Source organism: Bubalus bubalis, chromosome 4 (assembly GCF_019923935.1).
Source record: "Bubalus bubalis isolate 160015118507 breed Murrah chromosome 4, NDDB_SH_1, whole genome shotgun sequence".
NCBI lineage: Eukaryota > Metazoa > Chordata > Mammalia > Artiodactyla > Bovidae > Bubalus > Bubalus bubalis.
Window position 1 is genome coordinate 149,208,065 of NC_059160.1, and position 19,629 is coordinate 149,227,693.

A 19,629-nucleotide genomic window follows, 5' to 3' on the forward strand; every position below is an offset into this window, starting at 1 on the left:
ATGCTATCTAGGTTGGTCATAAGTTTCCTTCCAAAGAGTCAGAGTCTTTTAATTTCATGGCCGCAGTCACCATCTGCAGTGATTTTGGAGCCCCAAAAAATAAAGTCTGACACTGTTTCCACTGTTTCCTCATCTGTTTCCCATGAAGTGATGGGACCAGATGCCATGATCTTCGTTTTCTGAATGTTGAGCTTTAAGCCAACTTTTTCACTCTCCTCTTTCACTTTCATTAAGAGACTTTTTAGTTCTTCTTCACTTTCTGCCATAAGGGTGGTGTCATCTGCATATCTGAGGTTATTGATATTTCTCCTGGCAATCTTGATTCCAGCTTGTGTTTCTTCCAGCCCAGCGTTTCTCATGATGTACTCTGCATATAAGTTAAATAAGCAGGACGACAATATACGGTCTTGATATACTCCTTTTCCTATTTGGAACCAGTCTGTTTTTCCATGTCCAGTTCTAACTGTTGCTTCCTGTCCTGCATATAGGTTTCTCAAGAGGCAGGTCAGGTGGTCTGGTATTCCCATCTCTTTCAGAATTTTCCACAGTTTATTGTGATCCACAGAGTCAAAGGCTTTGGCACAGTCAATAAAGCAGAAGTAGATGTTTTTCTGGAACTCTTTTGCTTTTTTGATGATCCAGCGGATGTTGGCAATTTGATCTCTGGTTCCTCTGCCTTTTCTAAAACCAGCTTGAACATCTAGATTTGTTCAAATAATATAGTTCTGGTGATACTGTATCGAATTTATTGTGGAAAAAAAAATAGCAGCAGTGTAGAAATTTAGGCAGGGCCTAGAAGGCCTAGTTAAAGGCAGTGCCAGTAGGATGTTGTGGGGGTTCCTGGCAGGTAAACTGTTGGAGAAAGCTAAGAAGATGCAGTTATTACTAAGAATAGTGCTTATTGATGGAGAGAGAAGAATCACCTATGAAGATGAGGCTTCTGAATTTAAAGAGAGGATGATGGCTGTAATAGTTAAGGATACTCATCATTAGTATTTATTCTGGCAGCATAGTATAACTGAATATTTTTGCTGACCAAAGAGCTAATCAACAATAATATATCATTGAGTAGACAAAGTTTTATGAGTATCTTTTACTTTCATATCTGTGTTAGTGCATGAAACTTGTAGGTTGTCTAACAATAATAATTATAGGTTTATGTTGGATGGCATCTGAATTATGATACATGTAAAATTACTGACTAAAAAAAGAAAACCAACAAAACCAGTCATTCAGAATTTTTCATCCTAGCATCAATTCCAGGAAAAAGACATTCTAACATTTATATTGCTAACAAAATAATAGTCCTAGTATGAGTCAGATAGTTTTTGGTCTATTGGCCATAGACCAGCCCCATCTTGTTAACATCTAATAGGAAAAGATCAAAATAAATGCTTACTTAAATAGTATTTTCATTATTTGAGAAGGGTGGTACAGTATTTACTGGCCTGGACACTAGTGTGTATTTAGGAAATTAGCCGTTTTAAAGCATTAGTGTTTTTAACAGAGTTGATCTGTTATATTACAATGAAGTTATTTGATAGCTTCTCAGTTATAAACAGTGATGGAGAGCAAAATGATGTGAGTTGTCTAAACTCATTTGCTTTTGGAAATAATTGTATAGTTTTTACTTAACTTACTGTATGAAGACACCTTTTATGTGTTGTTTTAAATTCTGTTGTCTCTTACCTCTTATATTAGCCATGCTTGCTGCACTGGGTTCCAACTAGGCCAGCTTGACAGCATCTCTCATCAGGGCCTATGCTATATAATTCTTGCAGTAAGGAACAGTAATTGGTATTTAAGTTCTTCCTCTTTTGTCCTTTACACAGGGAGCTCTAGATAAACATTTCACATATTCTTATCCATTTTTGTTCATAAGCAAAGGTTTTGTTGGACAAATAGATTCAGAAATGACTTTAAACATGGTTATTGTGATTCATTGTTCTCGTTTCCCACCATAATTCTTTGACTGTAGAAGCCATGGGCCTAGAGAGGTTGCATTAATTTGATAATATTATTTCTACTAAATTTTCGAGTAGGGTGTAATAAACTATTTTGAGAGTGCAGGAGATATGCAAAGGACTGACTTCTTAAAAAGAAGTATCACTGTTATATTTCTTAAAACCAGGAGGGGACCAGTTGGGGGTGGAGAGACTGACATGGGGACAGGAGGATATTTTTTTGTGATGATGGAAATGTTTCGTGTTTTAATTTTTATGGTGGTTACATTACTGTCTATATTGAACTAGAAAGTGTGAATAAAAAGAAACAGCCAAGCAGCTCAATAATATTTTCCTTGTGCTTTTTTTTTTTTTAAATAAATAAGAGATCTCTTCAAGAATATTAGAGATACCAAGGGAAATTTTCATGCAAAGATGGGCACAATAAAGGACAGAAATGGTTATGGGCCTAACAGAAGCAGAAGATATTAAGAAGAGGTGGCAAGAATACACTGAAGAACTGTACAAAAAAGTTCTTCATGACTCAGATAGTCACGATGGTGTGATCACTCACCTAGAGCCAGACATCCTGGAATGCAAAGTCAAGTGGGCCTTAGGAAGCATCACTGCAAACAAAGCTAGTGGAGGTGATGGAATTCCAGTTGAGCTATTTCAAATCCTAAAACATGATGCTGTGAAAGTGCTGCACTCAGTATGCCAGCAAACTTGGAAAACTCAGCAGTGGCCACAGGACTGGAAAAAGTCAGGCTTCATTCCAATCCCAAAGAAAGGCAATACCAAAGAATGCTCAAACTACTGCACAGTTGTACTCATCTCACACACTAGTAAAGTAATGCTCAAGATTCTCCAAGCCAGTCTTCAGCAATACGTCAACCATGAACTTCCACATGTTCAAGCTGGATTTAGAAAAAGCCAAGCAAAAAAGCAAGAGAGTTCCAGAAGAACATGTACTTATGCTTCATTGACTATGCCAAAGCCTTTGACTGTGTGGATCACAATAAACTGTGGAAAATTCTGAAAGAGATGGGAATACCAGAGCACCTGACCTGCCTCCTGAGAAATCTGTGTGCAGGTCAGGAAGCAACAGTTAGAACTGGACATGGAACAACAGACTGGTTCCAAATCGGGAAAGGAGTTCGTCAAGGCTGTATATTGTCACCCTGCTTATTTAACTTATATGCAGAGTACATCATGAGAAACGCTGGGCTGGAAGAACAAGCTGGAATCAAGATTGCCAGGAGAAATATCAATAACCTCAGATATGCAGATGATACCACCCTTATGGCGGAAAGTGAAGAAGAATTAAAGAGTCTCTTGATGAAAGTGAAAGAGGAGAGTGAAAAAGTGGACTTAAAACTCAACATTCAGAAAATGAAGATCATGGCATCTGGTCCCATCACTTCATGGGAAATAGATGGGGAAACAGTGGAAACGGTGTCGAACTTTATTTTTTGGGGCTCCAAAATCACTGCAGATGGTGACTGCAGCCAGGAAATTAAAAGATGCGTGCTCCTTGGAAGAAAAGCTATGACCAACCTAAACAGCATATTAAAAAGCAGAGACATTACTTTGCCAGCATAGGTCCATCTAGTCAAAGCTATGTTTTTTCCAGGAGTCATGTATGGATGTGAGAGTTGGAATATAAGGAAAGCTGAGCACCCAAGAATTGATGCTTTTGAACTGTGATGTTGGAGAAGACTCTTGAGAGTCCCTGGAGAGCAAGGAGATCCAACCAGTCCATCCTCAAGGAAATCGGTCCTGGATATTCACTGGAAGGACTGATGCTGAAGCTGAAACTCCAGTACTTTGGCCATCTGATGCGAAGAACTGACTAATTGGAAAAGACCCTGATTCTGGGAAAGATTGAAGGCAGGAGGAGAAGGGGGCGATAGAGGATGAGATGGTTGGATGGCATCACCGACTCAATGGACATGAGTTAGAGTAAAGTTTGGGAGTTGGTGATGGACAGGGAGGCCTGGCATGCTGTAGTCCATGGGTTCAGAAAGAATCGGACATGACTGAGTGACTGAACTGAAGTGAAGAGTTTTTATTGTCCAGGCAAGAATACTGGAGTGGGTTGCCATTTCCTTCTCCAGGGGATCTTCCTGACCCAGGGATTGAACCCTGGTTTCCCTCATTGCAGGCAAACGCTTTACCATCTGAGCCACCAGGGAAGCTCAATAATACATAAATTAGGCAGAGAAGTTCCTAATGAAATGATGGTCACATTTTACTGTGTCTGACTGTTGATCCTTCATTTTCTAAGCAGTTACTTTCTTTATTAGACTTTTGATTATAAATGCCAATGTGAGTAAATAAATACATTGTCTTTTATCCCTCCCTCATCAGCTTTCTTTAAATAGAAAAAGGGACAAATTTCCCCTTACTGCATATTCAACCATAGTTGCCCAATCTGTGATTTTACTTTAGTCTTCTAAATCATTTTAGACTAAGTGTAGGCTGTACTTTGTTCTCCTAAGGAAACTTTGGTGTATCAGTCCTGTTGGTATTAATGATAATCTTCAAGTGGTGAGGATGGTAACTGGCTTGGAAGCAACTGGAAAAGCTTGAGCAAACTAGATGCCAGTGCGAAATTATGGAGAGGCGAGTTTTATTGCAGTAACTAGAAGAATGCCCCTCATCAAGACTGACCCAGCTATGCCTCTAGTCCATTTCTTGCTGTCAGTTGGTATTGCTTGTGGTTCTCAGGGTTCTATCTTTCCCTTAGTTTTGAGTGATACTGTAGTACTATGGAAAACAGACTTCCTCAAAGTCTGTTAAATGTAATTGAAAATTACACTCTCTATGACACAAAGGTCCCACTCCAGGCATTCACAGTTTTTCAGGGGTAAGCCTGTTGCTTGAATTTTTCCAGGACTTGCTCTGTGCTCTGTAATAAACTTTCACAGTTAAGCGCAGACGGTAAAGCGTCTGCCTACAATGCGGGAGACCCAGGTTCGATCCCTGGGTCGGGAAGATCCCCTGGAGAAGGAAATGGCAACCCACTCCAGTACTCTTGCCTGGAAAATCCCATGGACTGAGGAGCCTGGTAGGCTACAGTCCATGGGGTCGCAAAGAGTCGGACATGACTGAGCGACTTCAATTCACTTCACTTCATTGATTAAGTATTTATCAAGTTTGTTGAATATATAAAACTTTATTAAACCTTGAAAAAAAAGAACATAGAATTTAATTAGCTTTAGTCATTAGCTATTACATATTGTGAAAAAAATCACATGATCTGGTTTCTTCTTTTGTTAGGTTTTATTTGGACCAATTTAAAAGTCATTGTCCTTTCTGAATGGCTTTGTGCTACTGCTAAAGTTTGTTCTACATGTATGTAATAGGCAAATCAAAGGTTTAATAATCTAGTATGTTAGGTTTATTTTCAGGGTAAAGTGAAGATATTTTTATATTTGTGTGTGTTTTATACATCACCTTACTTTCAGAGGTATTTCTAACTTGTGCTTGTATTTTGTTTGTGTATTTTTTTAGTGAAAATATTCTCTTTGGAATGGGAAATCCTCTTCTTGACATCACTGCTGTAGTGGATAAGGATTTCCTTGATAAGTAAGTATTGAGCTCTTCATATTTACTATGTAAAACATACATCTATGTAAAAACTGAAAATGTTAGAGTTGAATTTGCTGTTTAACATCTTCAGTTGGAGGAAAATTCAGGAAATTTAATCCTGATAATGGCAGGTGCAATATCATTATTATTGAGTAATTGACCACAATTTTCCCTGGGAAAACTTTGGTACTTTTGTTCATTCCTGTTGCAACTTTCTTTTTTTTTTTTTTAATTTAATTTTATTTTTAAACTTTACATAATTGTATTAGTTTTGCCAAATATCAAAATGAATCCGCCACAGGTATACATGTGTTCCCCATCTTGAACCCTCCTCCCTCCTCCCTCCCCATACCATCCCTCTGGGTCGTCCCAGTGCACCATCCCCAAGCATCCAGTATCGTGCATCGAACCTGGCCTGTTGCAACTTTCACTTGAAGTTGATTCTGTTATTCTTTGCAAAGAAGAAGTATATGATTTAATTTCCACATTTTAAAGTTAACTGCCAACGAACTAAATCAGTAATGGTACCATACCATATGGGAGAAGGAATAGGATTAGAGAGAACAAGAATATGTAGAACATAATTCAAACACTGTGAATCTTCCCTATTTCCCCCAATAGTAACTTTTGATATTGTTAGTTTAGCTGAGAAATCATTTTATGTTTATTTATCTGTGGTCATTTGGTAGGAGGGAAAAGTTAAGTACTAAAAAAGACTTAATAATGAGAAATTAATATCCCCTTCCTCTTAAACACCCCAAGTTCTATGCCCAGGGGCAACCACTTTTAGAGAATATTATTGATGCAAAATTTACTTAAAATTAAATTCATGATTTTAACTATTTTAAGGTGTACAATTCAGTGACTACTGGGGCACTGGCAGTGTTGGACAACTGTCACCACGATCTAAACCCAGGACATTTCATCAGGTCAAAAGAAACTTGTATCCAATAAGCGGTCATATCTGTATTCCCACCCCCCTCCCCAGCTTGCCCCAGTCTACCAGTTTAGTTTGTTTCCATGGATTTGCCTATTCTGGATATTTTATTTCATATAAATGGAAGAGTGCAATATGTGGCCTTTTCTGTCTGGCTTATTTTACTTAACATGTTTTTCAAGGTTCTTCCATGTTGTAGCATGTATCAGTGCTTTATTCCTTAAGGCAGAATAATATTCTGTTGTTTGTATATGCCACAGTTTATGCATTCATCAGTTGATGTAGACATTGGTTGATGGACACTCAGATTGTTTTGTGTTTTTACGATTATGAGGAAACCTGCTGTGAATATTTGTGTACAAGTTTTTGTAAGAATATATATTTTCATTTCTTTTGGGTTTATATATTGGAGTGGAATTTCTAAGTCACATGGTAATTCTGTGTTTAGTTCTTTGAAGAACCACATGCTCACCAAAACTTGGTCTTTTCCCTTTTTAAAATTATAGCCATCCTAGGACTTGCCCAGAGGTCCAGTGGTTAAGACTCCATGCTTTCTCTTCCGGGGGCACAGGTTCAATTCCTGATTGGGGATTGTAAATGGAGTCATTTTCTTAATTTCAATTTTGTTCATTGCTGATATGTAGAATACAGTTGATTTTGACGAATAACCATTTTTAGCAAATTCTGTTTTTTAATGTCTTGGAGATTAACTCTTTATCTGTAGAAACTCAAGTGTCACAGGGTCAGGCAAGGTTTATAATTGTGTGAATTTGGCTTATTGCAATATAATAGGAAATAGGTTAGGGATCCAAGGACAAACTGGAAAATGTGTCTTATCGTAAGACATTCAGATACAAATTTTAAAATACACTCTGCTAATCAGAAACACTCCTGCATACAATTATATTAATAGTTTTACTTGTAGTTACCTTGTACTTTTTTTTTTTTTTAAAGTATCACGTTTTAACACTTCTGAGTATTAAATCAAAGTAACATTGGTTAAAATACCTGGCAAATAGAAAGCACCTAATAAATGTTTGTTGATTCTCAAACTGAATGTCTTTGCAAATAAAAATGACAAATGCATCCATATGTAACTAATTTATAACAAACAAATATAAATTATTTCACAGATCCTTTTAATGAACAGTGTTTCATCTTTAAGACAACAGTTCTTTAACCATTATTAAGATTGCTTTCAAAATACTTTAAGGCACTGAAATAGATGCATGCATAATTTCAACACAATTAAGTAAAATGAAAACTACTCTAAATGACAGAAGTATATAAAATAAATAAGATCACCTTTATAACCTGGATAATGCATAGTAATTTAACCAATAAATTAAAATTTGTAAAATTCAATATGTACTTCCATATAACAGGCCTAACAATGCTTTTAAATTGATTGAGGCCAGTTTTCAAACAACTACTTAGGTCAAATTGTATTCCACACCTAAGATGCTGGCTTATTTTCAAGTTTGCCTTCCTTTGCAAAATGCAGTTTGTTTTCTAAAGTCAACATGTTTGGGCTATATTAGACATTTAATTAACAACTTTAGAATTTTACACTTTCACATAAAAAGCTTTATGAGGTGGTTCTCACTTTAGAAAACCTTTAAGAGTATCACTTGTGGTAAAGTTTTCACAGTTACAAAAATGAGGGTTATTGCTGATGACAGGTCTTTCTCTAAAGAACTTCTCATTGTGGTGTACTCTACATGTACACCCAAGAAAACTTCCAATATGTCTTCTGGATAATAATTATGGTAAACTGGAAAACCCATAAGGGAGGCTTTTCTATACGTGTGAGAACAATATTTCCAACAAGAAGCCCCTTCATATAAATATATGGAGAATCATAAATTGACATATTTATGCAAAGGAAAATTATAAGATGCTTCATGATAGGCCTATGTGAAACATTTTCTTACAGATTCTTGAAAGTATATCAACAGTCATCTTATGTATGATATTAGCATCCCCTCACTTTTTTAAGAATGCCATTATTTTTGTTTCACTAGCAAGAGGGCTCTATCATGGCCGTAAACGTTACCGACAATAAATATTTTCTGTTATGTGTCTGTTTATTTCTGAGGGTGAATGACAAAAGGAAAAGTCTCTCCTTTGTTCTCCCTCTCTCCCTGATAAAACAACAGAACTCTACCATGTGGAGGGCTGAGAGCTAGAAAAGCAAGCATTCTCAAAATGGATTTCAAACAGAAGATATATTATACACCAGGTCATCTAGTTATATGTCTATTTCCCTTTTGTTATCCCTGAGCCTTTAATAAAAACCTCATTTAAATATTACAGCCTTGTCTCAGCTGTGCTTATAGAAGATAAAGCACAAGTTTATATCATGATCAGGTCAGCATTAAGGGGTGGGGGAGGGAAAGACAGTGTAAGAACGAACTGTGGGGGACCAGGATAAAACTTAAAGGTCTAACAGCCCCATTTCAGTGCGGTCTTACACTGCCATGGTGAAGCATGCAGGTTTTATTTTCCTAGGGTGGAAGCTTAAGTGAAAGTGAAAAGTGAGGTCGCTCAGTCGTGTCCGACTCTTAGCGACCCCATGGACTACAGCCCACCAGGCTCTCCGTCCATGGGATTTTCCAGCTTAGTGCAGGATTTCCTGAAGACAGATTCTCCTACTACATACCTAAGAATTACTGGAGATTAAAAATGTAGAGATCTGGGACCCTTCCCAAATACAACGAATTGTTAAAATGTGTGTGGTAGGTGGCAGGTAATAGGCATTCTGAAAGCTTTCCAGGTGATCCTTATGCATTAAGGCTTGAAGATCACTGCAAATCACTGCTTTACAAGATTACTTCTTTCAAGGGGTCTGCAAGGTCAAAACTATTTTCATAATTATATTAAGATGTTATTCTTGCTTTTTTTTTCTTCACTTTTTCAAGAGTGTACAGGAGCATTTACCAGAGGGGACATGATGTGCGATATTGCAACAGACTGAATGTGGAAGCAAATGAGATCCCATCTGTCTTGTTTAAATCGGACAGTAAAGATGTCTGCAGAAAATAAAATACAATGCCACGTTTCCCACTCCATCTTTTGACATTTTGGAAAATGACATTTTTCATGAAAATGTTCTTTACATTAACACGTTTTTAGTGAATAAATATTTGATAACCTTTTATTTTAAATATAACATTAATATGTGTAACCCACATAAAGAAAAGCTCTTGAGACCAAAAAGTTTGAGAACTTTTCTTTCCAGCAGGCATCCAGTACCCTATGAACATTACTGCTGATAGGCCCGGTTGCTTCATTCCTTGGCACACTCAGTGCATATTTCACTTTAAATATGATTCAACAGATCATCTGCAAAAAGCTTCTTAAACTTATTTTCAGGCAAGAGGATTTAATCTGACAGTGAAATACTGAAGTCGAACCAGTTTTAGTTAAAAATCTAAGATGTGAAGCAGGTTTTCCTTAGTGACATCTAACGTAATAAACAATCCTTTAATATATAAACAGGCCAACTGATGTATGAAATAGAAAACCACACTTCACATGACGCATTTAAAAAATGTTAATTAGTAATGTGACAACAGCACTAGATTCTATGTGAGGAAACAAACGGCTCACTCCAGATGTCAGCTACAACAAACCCCTAGTTTTTCAAAGAAAATAAAGTAGGGAATAAACAGGTTCCTAGAGAAAAAAGAATTCTTTTAAATCTACACATTTTGAAAATGTTGAAATATGAGTTGGCACATTGATACTGACATTATACTAAACTACACAATTTTATTCTTAAATGAAAGTACATCCCAGATACTGTTAATATTCGATTGTTGGAGTATGCAAATTGGGAACACTTCTGAGGTTTAGGTATAGCTGTGGTAAAAGCAGACCCTTTCAGCCTTATGATTGTGTCTCAGATATAAGAAAATTACACTGATGCTTTTAACCTGCCATGTACAATTTTCTAATGTATTGCCATTTAAAAAATCTGAGACAGCTAACATTTAAACACATCATTGCTGTTTGGGAATGATATTTGAATGGAAGGTGCTGTGCACATATTTCTTACTTTATACCATATTAAGATTTTAAATGATAAGTTATTGAATATATCTTATGTTGAATAAATGGTATTTGAAAATAAGTATATTTTTCTTTCTGAGTAGCCTTCTGGAAAAAGTTCACTGAATATAGTTTCCAGTAATAGTTTACTTTCCTAACTTGTACTTATTTTAAAATCTCATCAGCAGGGAATTAAAACAGTGCAAAACCCAGCAAATCTGACTTTCCCTTGTTTTGATTTGCACGTCCACTTATGACCATCATTTTTGGGGAAACTTTCCACTTAGTGTATCAAAGATCAATGCTATGAAAGTTCTTTAAAAGGTTCAGCAGTTTTTTTGAGTCTCTGAATGATTACAGCATTCTGTAAATCAGTTTCTTCCAGTGTGAGTGTTTCATCTAGCAATTTGAGGAAAGGAAGAGCAGCTGCCAGGGAAAAGGGAGGACTCCTCTGAGATCCCTGGTATTTTTCGATGAAGTCTTTGATGTGGCTTATCCTATGAGTAATGTTAAATTTCTGGACAATCCTTTTCCCGTTGGCTAACCAGATCTGTATATTACTGATGGGTTCCAGATTGTTTAGTGGGACAGCAGACAAGTTATTTTTATTCTCAACTTCAATATTCTTTGCTTTAGAAACAATTTTTGGTGTAGCACTTCCCAGTCTGTGACCTTGTCCTGAGAAGGGCTGGAACACAGGCTTTGTTGACATACATACTTCATTTTTCTTATCTTCAACTTTAACATCCACTTCCTCTTTATCAAAAACTCCCTGTAATTCTAAAGGTAATTCCCCTTTTTTGATGGAGTTCAGAAACTGTTGACTTGCACCATCAGAATAACTTCTGAAATCATCATTGACAGTGAATCCATTTTTCCATAATTTTATACTTACATCTACCTGTTTCTTTTGTTCAGTGGGAGACAAACACTTGGCACCAACCTTCTGAGCTTCCTCAAAAAGGCTGTCAACAAAATATTCACAATTTTTTTGTTGACTATCACTAAGAGGTTGGTGGTCAGATCCTGTTTCACAAACCCATTCTTCCTTTATACTTTCAAGATTATCTACTTCTTTCATTCTCTTTTGTTTTACTGAGCCACGACTATGAAATAAGGTAGCTTGATTTTCACGTCGCTTATACAATCGGTCCTATTTTACAATCCCACATTAGTAGAGGCTGCCAGTTTCCTATCTTTACTTTCAATGATCTCAGATTGAGTACGAAGAAACCAACGCTGGAAGCCACACTAACGTTCGTTATTGCTGACAAGCAACAAACTCCCGGTGCGGCCGCTGGAGGGGGCCGCGCCGCGCCGTCGTCTCGCGGCCTCGGTCTCAGTCCGCTCAGGGGCCGCAGTCGCCGCCGCCGCCGCCGCCCGGCTGGAGCCCCTCAGAGGAGGAGCACAGCCGCCCCCAGGCCCAATCGAGCTCGGCGGCCGGGCCGCTGGAACCGCGCGCGCCTTCCTCGGTCACTGTCGCCCGGCGCCGAGTACCTCTTGTACTTTTTAATGACATAATATTCATACATGAAAAAATTTTCTTGTATCAACTTAAGGAAGCCCTTGACTTCTTATATACAGTGAATTTACCAGTGCCCCGTTTTTCCCTGTTACTTCTCCTCTACTTTCTAAGTTTTGTTAACTTTCTACTTTAACTCCTGACTACTGCTCTAACTTTTAGCTTTATAAATTCTGTTTAATTATATTTTTATTTTAATATTAAGATTGATATGTTTTCATTCTGTTAGTTATCTATAATTACATTACCAGCTTTGAAGACAGTGGTAGTGAAGATTGAAAATCACTTATCCATACTTACACAGTCTCACTGTGTTTATTCCTTTTTGCAGAATGAAATAGTGTGCTTAGAGTGTAGGGTAGGTTTAATATTTGGATTGTAATTAGAGTGCTTAACTATATTAACAATAGAAAAAGAAAAATAATGTAATCATCTCAATAGACAGAAAAACCATTTGCCAAAACCACTATCTATTCCTGATACAATTTTGTATAGGATTCTTAGAATAGAAGGGATCTTATTTATTTCTCATAAAAGTTTGGTTAGAGTAAAGCCTCATAACATAATTTCTAATGGGAAAGTCTTTATACTTTTCCCTAAGATCAGAGACAATTCAAGGATTTCGGCCCTTACCACTTCAGAATGTATACAGTGGTCCTGAAGATTCTATTTAGAGCAGTCAGGCAAGAAGAAGTAAAAGACATCCAGCTTGCAAAGGAAGAAATAAGCTATTTTTATTTCCTAAAGGCATGATCATTTATGTAGAATAACTGATGGAATCTACAAAAAAGCTACTACCTGATTTCAAGAATTATTTTAAAGTTATAGTAATCAAGCAGTGATGTCAGTGTAAAGTTTGATTGCATAGAATAGAATGTCCAGAAGTAGCCTCACACCTAAATGGATGACTGATTTTTGACAAAGGCGCAAGTCAGTTCAGTGGAGAAAGGATTGTCTTTTCAACAGGTAGTGCTGGAACAATTGAATATCAACATGCATAAAAAGGAAATTGTATTTTGTACCATATTTAAAATTAACTGATAGAGCTAAATTTCAGGTCTAAAAGTATAACACTTCTTTAGGATAATATAGCAGGAAATCTTCGTGACTGTGATTTAAACAAGAATTTCTTAAATATAGAACACCAGAAGTATGTTCTATTAAAGAAAAACTGATGAGCTGGACTTTTTCAAAATGAAAATTTTTACTTTTTGAAAGATACTGTTAGAAGAATGAAAGGACAAACCGTAGGTTTGGAGAAAATGTTTGCAAAGCATATGTCTGATAAAGAGCTACCAGTAAGAATATGTAATGAACTCTTAAAGCTCAGTCAGAAAAGAAACAGCCTAATAAAAATGGGCAAGAAATTTGAACATTCAGCAAAGATATATGGGTGGCAAATAACCACATGAAAAGGTACTCAGTCTCTTTCATTATTAGGGAAATGTAAATTAATGATACAGTGAAATACTTATATCCAAACTTTTGTTAGAGTGGCTAAAATTTTAAAACTGAGCATACCAAATGTTGGCTAGTTAATGAAGGAACTGCAGCTTTCTTCTCATGGAAATATTAAAATGCTGCACTGAATTTCAGTCTAAAAAGTTAAACACACATCTATTTGATCCAGCCATTTCATTTTTAGATATTTACCCAGTCCAGCCATTTCATTCTTAGATATTTACCCAAGAGAAAGTGAGAGTATGTATCCACATAAAGAAGTGTTCACTAATGTTCATGGTAACTTTGTTTTTAATAGCTAGAACTTGGAAGTTACCTAAATGTCAACAGGTGAATCATTAAACAGATTGTTTACCCATACAGTAGAATATTAGTCAGAAATTAAAAAGGAATATTGTTTGGATGAAACTTAGAAAAATTGTTTTCATTGAAAGAAGCTAGACAAAAAAGAATACTGTATGATTCCGTTTATATTGAAATTATCGGGAATTCAGTTTATAGTGACACAAGGCAGATTGTTGGTTTCCATGTGCATGTGCTGGGATGAGTTGGAGGACAGGAAGGAGAGATTACAAAGAGACATGAGGGAGCTTTTAGGAGTGTGTTTATTATCTTAAATGTATAATGATTCCATGAGTATATATACATGTATCAAAACTTACCAAATTGTATGCTTTAAATATGTAAGATGTATGTCAGTTATGTATCAGGAAAGCTTTATAAGTAAAACAAAATAGAGTCAATTGAACATGAACTTCAGGAGTTTGAAGTTAGAGCTCCTTTGCTTCATGAGATGTTTTATTCAGGAAATCAACTAATTGTCACTATTTTAAAAATAATTCTAATAGCAAATAAAAATACACAGTGAAAGTAAAAAATGTGAAATTTTATGACATGTGTAACCAGTCTTAAATTGTTTTGATGAACATGTGCCCGAACATCTATGTAATAATGTAACTCAGATATATATATATATATATATTTGTGTTTATGGGATAATACTATGTGTAGTCTTAGGTAATTGGCTTTTTTTTCACTCTATACTGTCTTTTTTAAGGTTCATGCAAATATGATCAGAATGATTATGATCTGGCAGCTGTGTGCTGACACTGTTGGCAACTCAAATAGCTTTGTTTCACTAGCAGCTGATTCTAAATAGCCAGCTGAAGTCTTTTTTTTTGGTGGGGGCGGGTTGTTTAATTTAACCTTGACTTTTGAAATCAGTACTTGGAGATAAAAAACAAGTTTTCGAACCCAAATCATAAAAAATAGAGCGTTTCCTTTCTTATATCCCTGACCACTTCTTCCAAAATACACTTGAATGTGTTCCTTACCTCAGAATATCATTAAAAGACTGTTTAACTTATGTTTTAGACCATGTTTAGATGAGTGTTTTATATTTGTACTGTGTAAAAATAAATAATCCAGGAATAATTTGCTAGGTACTATGATAAATGAATTAAATGTAGACTTACTAGTATCTTAAAATGAGGTACCTGTTAAAAGTCTTTTGATAAAGTATATTTGTGATTTTGATTTTTTAAAAAGTATTTGGGCTTTTCAATTTAAAAAAGCTTATCATTGTAAAACTAGTACTAGTTAAAAAGTAAACTAGTACTGAAGATTTTTAAGGAATAAGTCAGTTCTTTGCTGCATCTTCCATATCCCCTCTTCCCTTCTGCATAAGTGCTATTTTTCCAGAAGAAACCATTTTATCTTTTTTTTCCCCCCAGATATCTGCCTGTTTCTAAATAATGTGCTAATACTGTTTTATGTGACTTTTCATAAGGATGGTTGATTGGAGAGGCAAAGGATAAAAGTTCCTTTAAAGTCAGGAAAAGATACAAGAACATGTTTCCATTGAGATGGATTCCGGAGTAGAGGATACAGTAGCTAGCACTCTGTGTGGAGGGGCACCCTTGGTCAAGTTGCTAGGAGAGTAGATGTCCAAATCTTGTTATTGAGTGACTGTGGAGAGGATTCCTTCTGAGCTTCTGAGAACTTTGCTTTTGCCATTCTTAGTTTTTATATTCTCTTTCTTTTTTTTTTTAATTGTTGGATAGTCTCTGATGATTAATTCTTACCTCCTTGCTGACCAGGTTCTAGTTACTTGTCAAAACCCCTGTGCATTCCTGAATGTTTCCTGGGAGAATAGGTGAATTGAAGGTTAAAGTCTCAAGCAAAGCCTAAGCTTAGGGCTTCCTGAGGTCTGTATCTCTAGCTATTTCTTGGTTTGTCAATTTTAGATATTGTGTATTGTCTCTGTTACGATAGCTAAGGATTTAGCTCTGTTTCACTTATATCATTTCCTCTATTTCATATTCCCCATTTTATTATATTACATTAAAATAAAGCTGAAAAATGGTACAAAGTGAGCCTATTTACAAATCAGAAATTGAGTCACAGAAGTAGAAGGCAAGTTTATGATTACCAAGGGGGAAAATGGGGGAGATGAATTGGGAGATTGGGATTGATCTATACCCACTGCTATATGTAAAATTGATAACTAATAAGAGCCTACTATATAGCACAGGAAACTGTACTCAATACTCTGTAATGACCTCTATGGCAATAGAATCTAAAAAAGAGTAGGTATATGTGTAACTGACTCACTTTATTGTATAGCAGAAAGTAAAACAACACTGTAAATCAACCATACTCCAAGAAAAAAACCAATAAAAATAAATCAGTAATCATTGTGAACAAAATTGCATACTGTGATTACTTACATAACTTTTTGATTTTCTTTCAGTGATTCATTATTGCATCATGTGTTCATTTGCATTGTTTTCTGAACACAGAGTTTCAGTAGACACTCTGTTAAGTCTGTCATGGTCCTGTGAACCACTTTCCCCCTTATCCCTCCTTCTCAGAATCAGTAAGTCTGTCAACCTCTTTTCCCCTGGTGACGTCCCTTCTTCAGTTCTCCATCTTTGTAGTCCAAACTGAACTGGTTGTGTTGCTAGACTTGTCTTTTTTTTTCTCCTTTCAAATAGCAGTCTTCCTGGAACTTCCTCCTTTTGACTTTCTCCTTTTCCATCTCTTGTTTCCTTTATCTCATATCTTCTTTATTGGTTTCCTCTGTGTGTGTGTGTGTGTGTGTATGTATAACCTCTCCTTCAGAGAAAAACTGCAGGAATACCTATACAGTAGTTTTTTTTAATATTTGTATTTGTCTGATCTTTTAAATATTTTTCCCCTCACACCTTGTTGATTGGTTAGTATAGAGATTTCTTTGAGAATTTTGAAGGCATGTGCCATTGTCTTTCAGCACCCAGTGGATCTCTATATATCACCAGTTTTTTCTCTGTGGAAGCTTTTAGAATTTTTTTTTTTTTGACCTTCGTGTTAGCAAATTATTGTTATATAACATTTTGTTCTTGTGTTATGGATGCGTTTTTGCCTTGTCTTTCTAAGCATATTTATTAGACTTGTTTTTGTTTGGTCTTGAATGTTTCACTTTTCTTTCCTACTTATCTTTGTTTCTATAGATTGCTCTTTTCTAATTGCTTATTGTGGTTTTCTTCACAGTGGAGAGTTTCTTCCAATATTAGGTGATTGTTGGCTGTCTGTTCTTATTTAAGGGTGAGACATTAAAGAAGTTTGTTTTGTTTATTTGCAAAAGAATAAGAAAAAGTCTGGAAGGATATGTTCTAAACGTGGGCAGCCGTAGGAGGGTAGGTTGGCTAGGGTGGATACTTTTATTTACATTTTTGTAAAATCCTTAATTGTTTCTGTAATTTTTTTTTTTTTGAAGCTTTAATGAAGTTATTTACTGTTGTATAATAAGAGTTATCTATTGGTATGTAATACATTACCACAGAACTTGACTGCTTAAAATAACAAAGATTTATTCTTTCACATAGTATCTGAGGGTGTGAATTTGAGCGTGTGGCATTGCTGGGGGGTTCTGGTTAGGGTCCCTGATTAAGTTGTAGTCAAGTCTCTTGGCCTTCATGTCATCTTCTTTATTGGTTTCTTCTGTGTGTGTGCGTATGTGATCATTTCAAGGCTCAACTGTGGCTTCCAAGCTCATTCGTATGGCTTGCCTCAGTTTCTTAAGAGCTGTTGGACCGAGGACCTCATCTCCTCACTCATAAACCTCTGAGTGTCCTAAAAATGTAGCAGCTGTTTGCCCTGTTGCCAGTGATTTGAGAGAGAGTAATAGTCATTTTTCCTAGATGGAATCTTCAGTCTATTTTAAAACCTGTTCTTTGAAGTAACATCTTATCATTTTTTCCACAAGCTTGTGTTGATCGTACAAACCAAACCTGGTATAATGTGGGAGGGCACTGCATATGGGTTTGAAGACTAGGAAGCGGGGATTGTTGGGGGCCGGAAGGCAGACTGTGATAGCCAGCCTCCAAAATAGCTCCTGATGATCCTCCCTTCCTGGCTTTCCCTTGAGTAGTTCCCTTCTCCCACATTGCACCATGGCTGATCCATGTAACCAGTGGCATATGGCAGAGGTGATGATATGCTTCTTCAAAGTTATTCAGTCACTCAGTCATGTCCAACTCTTTGTGACCCCATGAACTGCAGCATGCCAGGCTTCCCTGTCCTTCACCATCTCCCAGAGCTTGCTCAAACTCATGTTCATTGAGTCAGTGATACCATTCAACCATCTCATCCTCTGTTGTCCCCTTCTCCTCCTGCCCTCAATCTTTCCCAGCATCAGGGTCTTGTCCAATGAGTCAGTTCTTCGCATCAGGTGGCCAAAGTATTGGAGCTTCAGCTTCAGTATCAGTTCTTCTGGTGAATATTCCAGGTTGATTTCCTTGTTGTTCAAGGGACTCCCAAGAGTCTTCTCTAGCACTGCAGTTCTTCGGTGCTCATCCTTCTTTATGGTCCATCTCTCATATCTGTACATGACTACTGCAAAAACTATAGCTTTGTCTATACAGACCTTTGTCGGCAAAATGATGTCTCAGCTTTTGAATACGCTGTCTAGGTTTGTCATGGCTTTTCTTCCAGGGTGCAGGCGTCCTTTAATTTCATGGCTGCAGTCACTGTCCATAGTGGTTTTGGAGCCCAAGAAAATAAAGTCTGTCACTGTTTCCATTGTTTCCCCATCTGTTTGCCATGAAGTGATGGGACCGAATGCCATGACCTTAGTTTTCTGAATGTTGAGTTTTAAGTCTGCTTTCTCAGTCTCCTTCACCTTCATCAAGAGGCTCTTTAGTTCCTCCTCACTTTCTGCCATTAGGGTAGTGTCATCTGCATATCTGATGTTATTGGCATTTCTTCTGGCTATCTTGATTCTAGCTTGAGTTTCATCCAGCCTGGCATTTAGCATGATGTGCTCTGCATATAGGGCTTCCTTTGTGCTCAGTTGGTAAAGAATCTGCCTGCAATGCAGGAGACCTGGGTTTGATCCCTGGGTAGGGAACATTCCCCTGGAGAAGGAAATGGCAACAAGCTCCAGTATTCTGGCCTGGAGAATCCCATGGACAGAGAATCCTGGCAGGCTACAGTCCTTGGGGTCATAAGAGTGGGACATGACTTGGTGAATGAGCCACCACCACCACTCGGCATATAAGTTAAATAAGCAGGGTGACAATATATAGCCTTGACATAGTTCAGTTCGGTCACTTAGTTGTGTCTGACTCTTTGCGACCCCATGGACTGCAGCACGCCAGGCTTCCCTGTCCATCACCAACTCCCGGAGCATGGTCACACAGATGTCCATCCAACCATCTCATCCTCTGTTGTCCCCTTCTCCTCCTCCCTTCAATCTTTCCCACCCTCAGGGTCTTTTCCAGTGAGTCAACTCTTCACATCAGATGGCCAAAGTACTAGAGTTTCAGCTTCAGTATCAGTCCTTCCAGTGAATATTCAGGACTGATTTCCTTGAGGACGGACTGGTTGGATCTCCTTGCTGACCAGGGGACTCTCCAGAGTCTTCTCCAACACCACAGTTCAAAAGCATCAATGCTTCGATGCTCAGCCTTCTTTATGGTCCAGTTCTCACATCCATACATGACTACTGGAAAAACCATAGCTTTGACTAGATGGACCTTTGTCAGCAAATAATGTCTCTACTTTTTAATATGCTGCCTAGGTCTTTTAATTCCTAGGTCTTTTAAGCGTCTTTTAATTTCATGACTGCAGTCACCATC

General features: G+C 37.0%; 2 protein-coding genes across 6 annotated transcripts in view; one reads left to right on the plus strand and one right to left on the minus strand.

The window, feature by feature from the left end:
• The window catches only part of ADK (adenosine kinase), a 566,593-nt gene that overhangs the window by 38,749 nt on the left and 508,215 nt on the right, over positions 1-19,629 (plus strand). For all 5 annotated transcript variants that reach the window (XM_045165559.1, XM_045165562.1, XM_045165561.1 and 2 more), the window contains exon 2: positions 5,460-5,534. In XM_045165559.1, the coding sequence (XP_045021494.1) occupies positions 5,460-5,534 (75 nt within the window). The remainder of the gene's footprint in view (positions 1-5,459; positions 5,535-19,629) is intronic.
• Positions 10,220-11,897, minus strand: LOC123465730 (UBX domain-containing protein 2A). The gene is made up of 2 exons (XM_045165564.1): positions 11,810-11,897; positions 10,220-11,622 (listed from the first exon to the last, which is right to left on the minus strand). Exon 2 carries the CDS (start codon positions 11,606-11,608, stop codon positions 10,832-10,834), a length of 777 nt encoding a protein of 258 aa, XP_045021499.1. The 5' UTR covers positions 11,609-11,622; positions 11,810-11,897; the 3' UTR covers positions 10,220-10,831.

Bases quoted from the DNA above. Each gene is read 5' to 3' on its own strand.
- LOC123465730 (XM_045165564.1), bottom strand. From the start codon at position 11,608: ATGAAAGAAGTAGATAATCTTGAAAGTATAAAGGAAGAATGGGTTTGT.